Source organism: Rhamphochromis sp. 'chilingali' (genome assembly GCF_963969265.1).
Source record: "Rhamphochromis sp. 'chilingali' genome assembly, chromosome: 12".
Lineage (NCBI taxonomy): Eukaryota > Metazoa > Chordata > Actinopteri > Cichliformes > Cichlidae > Rhamphochromis > Rhamphochromis sp. 'chilingali'.
This window is the reverse complement of record NC_137939.1, coordinates 36,932,745-36,940,244: the sequence shown is the minus strand read 5'-3', so window position 1 is coordinate 36,940,244 and position 7,500 is coordinate 36,932,745. Positions and strand designations below refer to the sequence as shown.

At 44.3% G+C, this 7,500-nt stretch overlaps 1 protein-coding gene across 4 annotated transcripts in view; it reads right to left on the bottom strand.

Moving 5' to 3' along the window:
• The window catches only part of LOC308407498 (nucleolar protein 4-like), a 119,005-nt gene that overhangs the window by 83,888 nt on the left and 27,617 nt on the right, over positions 1-7,500 (bottom strand). For all 4 annotated transcript variants that reach the window (XM_080899153.1, XM_080899155.1, XM_080899154.1 and 1 more), the window contains one exon: positions 6,249-6,355. In XM_080899153.1, coding sequence (XP_080755279.1) covers positions 6,249-6,355 — 107 coding nt within the window. The remainder of the gene's footprint in view (positions 1-6,248; positions 6,356-7,500) is intronic.

Below are 7,500 nucleotides of genomic sequence, written 5' to 3'. Positions count from 1 at the left end.
CGACACGCAGGCACAGACGCTGATTATCGGCGAACAGCTTCAGATATCGGATCTGATATTGATCGCGGACCCAGATCACATCGAACTCGAATGGCCGGAGGCGCAAAACAGAAGCGGCGTGTTTTTATTGATCACAGGGCGATGCACGGCTGCAGATCGATGCGCGCCTGTTCACGCTGAAGCATTTACATTTCTTACTTTGCTCCCAAACCTCTGAAGCACGGACCAATAATTAGCCGCCGTCTGAGGGTCAAACTCACAGCGACTCCCCACAAAACCAACGAGGCCGCCGTCACATGGCAGAGTGCAGCAGAGGTCAAAGGTCAAAGGTTTGTAAAAGGAAAACATCAGAAAGGTTTTTAAAAAATTCAGCTGAAACGATGCTGAGCGTAACCAAGGCAACAAACGTGTTTGCACGAGCTCGATAATGAGACGCCACGAACCAATGAAATGGCTCGGACATCACCGGCAGACCAGAGAGAAGCGGGAGTGTGTGTGTGCGTGTGCATGTGGATGAGGTGCCGTAATGGACATTATTACTGAAACGCTCTCACACACACTACTGAAATTTTAGCTCTCACACACACTACTGAAACGCTCTCACACACACTACTGAAACGCTCTCACACACACACTACTGAAACGCTCTCACACACACTACTGAAACGCTCTCACACACACTACTGAAACACTCTCACACACACAACTGAAACGCTCTCACACACACTACTGAAACGCTCTCACACACACTACTGAAACGCTCTCACACACACTACTGAAACGCTCTCACACACACTACTGAAACGCTCTCACACACACACAACTGAAATTTTAGCTCTCACACACACTACTGAAATTTTAGCTCTCACACACACAACTGAAACGCTCTCACACACACTACTGAAACGCTCTCACACACACACAACTGAAATTTTAGCTCTCACACACACTACTGAAACGCTCTCACACACACTACTGAAACGCTCTCACACACACACACAACTGAAATTTTAGCTCTCACACACACACTACTGAAATTTTAGCTCTCACACACACTACTGAAACGCTCTCACACACACTACTGAAACGCTCTCACACACACTACTGAAACGCTCTCACACACACACTACTGAAACGCTCTCACACACACACTACTGAAACGCTCTCACACACACACTACTGAAACGCTCTCACACACACAACTGAAATTTTAGCTCTCACACACACAACTGAAACGCTCTCACACACACACAACTAAAATTTTAGCTCTCACACACACTACTGAAACGCTCTCACACACAACTGAAACGCTCTCACACACACAACTGAAATTTTAGCTCTCACACACACAACTGAAACGCTCTCACACACACACACTACTGAAACGCTCTCACACACACACTACTGAAACGCTCTCACACACACACTACTGAAACGCTCTCACACACACAACTGAAACGCTCTCACACACACACTACTGAAACGCTCTCACACACACTACTGAAACGCTCTCACACACACTACTGAAATTTTAGCTCTCACACACACAACTGAAACGCTCTCACACACACACACTACTGAAACGCTCTCACACACACACTACTGAAACGCTCTCACACACACACTACTGAAACGCTCTCACACACACACTACTGAAACGCTCTCACACACACTACTGAAACGCTCTCACACACACTACTGAAATTTTAGCTCTCACACACACAACTGAAACGCTCTCACACACACACAACTAAAATTTTAGCTCTCACACACACACTACTGAAACGCTCTCACACACACACTACTGAAACGCTCTCACACACACAACTGAAACGCTCTCACACACACAACTGAAATTTTAGCTCTCACACACACACACAACTGAAATTTTAGCTCTCACACACACACAACTGAAACGCTCTCACACACACAACTGAAACGCTCTCACACACACAACTGAAATTTTAGCTCTCACACACACACAACTGAAACGCTCTCACACACACTACTGAAACGCTCTCACACACACTACTGAAACGCTCTCACACACACAACTGAAATTTTAGCTCTCACACACACACAACTAAAATTTTAGCTCTCACACACACACAACTAAAATTTTAGCTCTCACACACACAACTGAAACGCTCTCACACACACAACTGAAACGCTCTCACACACACAACTGAAACGCTCTCACACACACACAACTAAAATTTTAGCTCTCACACACACAACTGAAACGCTCTCACACACACAACTGAAATTTTAGCTCTCACACACACACACAACTGAAATTTTAGCTCTCACACACACAACTGAAACGCTCTCACACACACAACTGAAACGCTCTCACACACACACAACTAAAATTTTAGCTCTCACACACACAACTGAAACGCTCTCACACACACAACTGAAACGCTCTCACACACACAACTAAAATTTTAGCTCTCACACACACACAACTGAAATTTTAGCTCTCACACACACACAACTGAAACGCTCTCACACACACAACTGAAACGCTCTCACACACACACTACTGAAATTTTAGCTCTCACACACACACTACTGAAACGCTCTCACACACACTACTGAAACGCTCTCACACACACTACTGAAACGCTCTCACACACACTACTGAAACGCTCTCTCACACACACTACTGAAACGCTCTCACACACACTACTGAAACGCTCTCACACACACACACTACTGAAATTTTAGCTCTCACACACACTACTGAAACGCTCTCACACACACTACTGAAACGCTCTCACACACACACACTACTGAAATTTTAGCTCTCACACACACTACTGAAACGCTCTCACACACACAACTGAAACGCTCTCACACACACAACTGAAATTTTAGCTCTCACACACACTACTGAAACGCTCTCACACACACAACTGAAACGCTCTCACACACACAACTGAAATTTTAGCTCTCACACACACTACTGAAACGCTCTCACACACACACTACTGAAATTTTAGCTCTCACACACACACTACTGAAATTTTAGCTCTCACACACACTACTGAAAAACCAAGACATTTCAGTTGAACAGGAAGTTCATTCTTGACAAGGAAACTGAAGGAAAAAGTGTTAGATTTCAAACAAACCACTACACAGATGTCTACTCAGCAACCTGTTAGTTAGGGGTGGGTTTTTATAATCGATTTATTGATTAAAATCGATTCTGGCTTTGGATAACGTGAAATCGATTCATTAAAATCCTGAATCGATTTTTTAATATAAATTTATTTTGCCCGAAATGCCAGAATCTCTGGTGAAACCTCACAAAATTTAAAATTAATATTTAGGGAAATCGAATTTTTTAAGTTGCACCAAATACATTGTGTGATAGGGCATAGAAAAAAAAGATGTTCTAGGGTTTCATTTTCATCAGTTCAAAAAGAACACTGATCCACCTCAAAGCCAAATCTCTTTTTTTTAGAAATTCTGCCACAGTATTAGTTTTGTTTAAAGTGTGTTTCTTTAACTTTAGGTAGAATAGGCTATTTCATAAATTTTTAGTATGCTTTATCCAGTGTATATGAAATAACTAAATTAGAACCATGCCATGTCACCATTCTGTTGTAACTATGAAATATTTTGTCTTTGAAGAAACTACTAACAAATTTCTTATTGCATTTTTATCAAACAGCTGACATTGCCCTGGCAATAAATTTGGGAGCACTGATGAGAAATTATTGTATATCATAAAAATTTTAATCAAATGAAGCAGAGGCAGTGGGACCAGTTCACAAAATTTGTTATATTCTCTTTGAGAACAGTTTAGACAATATTTTTCTGAAAAGTCTGTGTAACTTAGAATGACACCGTTATCATCCAACAAATCTGTTATGAATATATTTTTGTTCAAACTAGTCACTCTTGAAAATTGATTTTTGATTAAGTGTTATTACCCTATTATTCCATAAGGTTGAATTATGGGGAGAAGTTGTGGGTAAATCTCATTTTCCCAAAAATGCAACGTCTGTTTTGGAAAGTTTGATATCTTTATGGGGATTTTATTTGCCGCAAAATCACATTTCAAATTAAAGTCTAATCCTGTATACTATTTTATTAAACAAGAATCATGGGATGTGGAGCTAAGTAGAGTCTGGCTGTGACAGACAAGATTTTAACCATTTAATTCTAAGGGTGCCAACCATAAATTCCAATTCTGGAGTTTTGATACCACCTTTATTGTCTCCCTTCACAAGCTGAGATCTTTCTATGTAATGGGTTTTATTCCTCCACAAAAATTCGAACACATTTATATTTATGGTTTTCATGGTATTTATCGTTTTTTTATTTTTATATCGTTTACGTGGCGCAAAAAAGGTTGGGGACTGCTGTACTAGCAGGTTGCTGAGTAGAAATCCTTGTGGTGTTTTGAAATATACCACTTTTTCCATCAGTTTCCTTGTCAGGAAACAACTTCCTGTTCAGCGGAAATGCCTCTGGTTTCAGTGGTGTGTGTGAGAGCGTTTCAGTAGTGTGTGTGAGAGCGTTTCAGTAGTGTGTGTGAGAGCGTTTCAGTAGTGTGTGTGAGAGCGTTTCAGTAGTGTGTGTGAGAGCGTTTCAGTAGTGTGTGTGAGAGCGTTTCAGTAGTGTGTGTGAGAGCGTTTCAGTAGTGTGTGTGAGAGCGTTTCAGTTGTGTGTGTGAGAGTGTTTCAGTAGTGTGTGTGAGAGCGTTTCAGTAGTGTGTGTGAGAGCGTTTCAGTAGTGTGTGTGAGAGCGTTTCAGTAGTGTGTGTGAGAGCGTTTCAGTTGTGTGTGTGAGAGTGTTTCAGTTGTGTGTGTGAGAGCGTTTCAGTTGTGTGTGTGAGAGCTAAAATTTCAGTAGTGTGTGTGAGAGCGTTTCAGTAGTGTGTGTGAGAGCGTTTCAGTAGTGTGTGTGAGAGCGTTTCAGTAGTGTGTGTGAGAGCGTTTCAGTAGTGTGTGTGAGAGCGTTTCAGTAGTGTGTGTGAGAGCGTTTCAGTAGTGTGTGTGAGAGCGTTTCAGTAGTGTGTGTGAGAGCGTTTCAGTAGTGTGTGTGAGAGCTAAAATTTCAGTAGTGTGTGTGTGAGAGCGTTTCAGTAGTGTGTGTGTGAGAGCGTTTCAGTAGTGTGTGTGAGAGCTAAAATTTCAGTAGTGTGTGTGAGAGCGTTTCAGTAGTGTGTGTGAGAGCGTTTCAGTTGTGTGTGTGAGAGCGTTTCAGTAGTGTGTGTGAGAGCGTTTCAGTAGTGTGTGTGAGAGCTAAAATTTCAGTAGTGTGTGTGTGAGAGCGTTTCAGTTGTGTGTGTGAGAGCTAAAATTTCAGTAGTGTGTGTGTGAGAGCGTTTCAGTAATAATGTCCCTTACGGCACCTCATACATGTGTGTGCGCGTGTGTGTGCGTGCGCGTGTGGATGTACTGGCATACCAAAGTAAATCAGCACTTGAATGTGTGTTTCTGTCTCCTCAGCTAATTAACCCGACGCTCGGCTTAATTGAAAAGGGCTCAGCCCTCGATTCCCCTTATCTAACACACACACACACACACACACACACACACACACACACACACACACACACACACACACACACACACACACACACACACACACACACACACACACACACACACACACACACGTGAGCTATATGACTGTCAGCGAGTGTGTGGTATTGATAGAGGTGTTGGAACAATGTGGAATGAAGCAGTCGCAGCCCCCACCAGCTGAGGGTGAAGCTGATGATGGAGCTCCGCCCTGTTATGTTTCCTGACTGTGGACGTCATCATTCAGTCGAATCCAATTATCGACTCTACGCTGAAATATGATCAGGAGGTGAATGACTGGAATTAGTCTGGACCGCTGCAGAACTCCGTTCCCAACACGTTCAAACCAAAGTGACCATTAACCATTCAACGTCTTCCAGGTCACCCAGCAACACACCTACAGTTAGAGGCGGGGTTTGTTTAACCATGTGAAAAAGTCTCCGTTTCTACAGCAGCTTCAAAGGCAGGTGTAAAGGTCGACATGCGGAGGGGAAATAAGAGAAGAGACGGCGTGACGCAGACAGACAGGAAGCTGACAGAGCCACAGGATGTGATGTAACCTGAAAAAACCAGAACGGCCGGAGAAGAGATGAGGCGTGAGATCGTGCAGACGGGAGGAGTGTTCCTGCGGAGGGATGGGTGCTCGACCTCCCAGAGTTCCTCTGTAACGTCTCCTCTCACGCACGCAAACACACCACTGTCACGTACCTTAGTGCTGCTGATGCTCTGCAGCTTCATCTGCTTCATGTAGGTGGTGGTGAGAGGCACGTTGTAGTCAATGACCTCTGACACCTGAGGGCTTGGCCTGTCGTTCTCTGTAGAGGAGAGGAGGAGCCATTAGGACGCACGCAGGATCACCGAGAGACGAGTCCTGCTCTGATATCTGTTCCTGTGCTTCTAACAGCGAGCTCAGTGTGTTGTTTACACGCTTGGGTCTGGATGATGTCACAGAAATCAGAAGGAAGCTGTGTTAAAGGGGGAGGAGCTAGAGCAGCTTGTTTCAGTCAGATGATCAGGCTCAGCGTGAGAAAAAGAAGGATTATTTTGGACTGGGAGTCATGCAAAGCTGCTCTCAGAGAGTCCGGGGATAAAGACACGACCCTTCGTCCTCCCGAGGGGAGAAATGAAACCCGATTAAAGCAGCCGAAGAAGAAGTGAGAGAGTCAGTTTGTAATGTTCCTCCTCCAGCCGTGCTCGCACTCATTCAGGACGTGTCTAACATCTGGAGGCATGAGCGGCGATCAAATCAATTGGGGGGTACAGCGACCGCCATTTTTAAAACGGCTCAGATATTTGCATTATACTGATTTACTGTCGATCCATAATCTGTGTCACACACACACACGCACACACTCACACACACACGCACGCACACACACCTTTATGCTGTGTGTTTAGTGACTCCCACTAAAGTTCAGCTGTGAATTATTTAATGCAATTAATCAGTGCAGAGCGGGACACAGTTAATTGACACTGACAGCAGCAGGACCACCGTGTGTGTGTGTGTGTGTGTGTGTGTGTTTAAGAGAGTGTCAATCTGTGAATGTGTGTCGGGGTGAAGCCTCACCCCCGCTAGGCAGGAAGGCAATTAGCAATTTTCCCTCTCTGAGAGCCATCCAGCGTCAGATACACTCCGTGTGTGTGTGTGTGTGTGTACAGGTATTACCATCTTTGTGGGGACAGACAGCGCTCATGGGGACCCGGTCTGGGTCAGGCGTTCATTTTTGATGGTTTGGGTAAGCGGCTAGGAAAGCATTATGTCAATGAGATGTCCCCACAAGGATATAAATACAAACGTGCGTGCGTGTGTGTGCGTGCACGTGCGTGCGTGTTGGGATTCACGGGTCTTGCTCTGAGAATCAGTTGGACGCTGTGACTGGGAGGTTGTTGCTGCACAGAAACTCGATGGGTGAAAGTCGCTGTGATGGCGTCCGTTTGCTCCTCTAATCCACAAACCTGT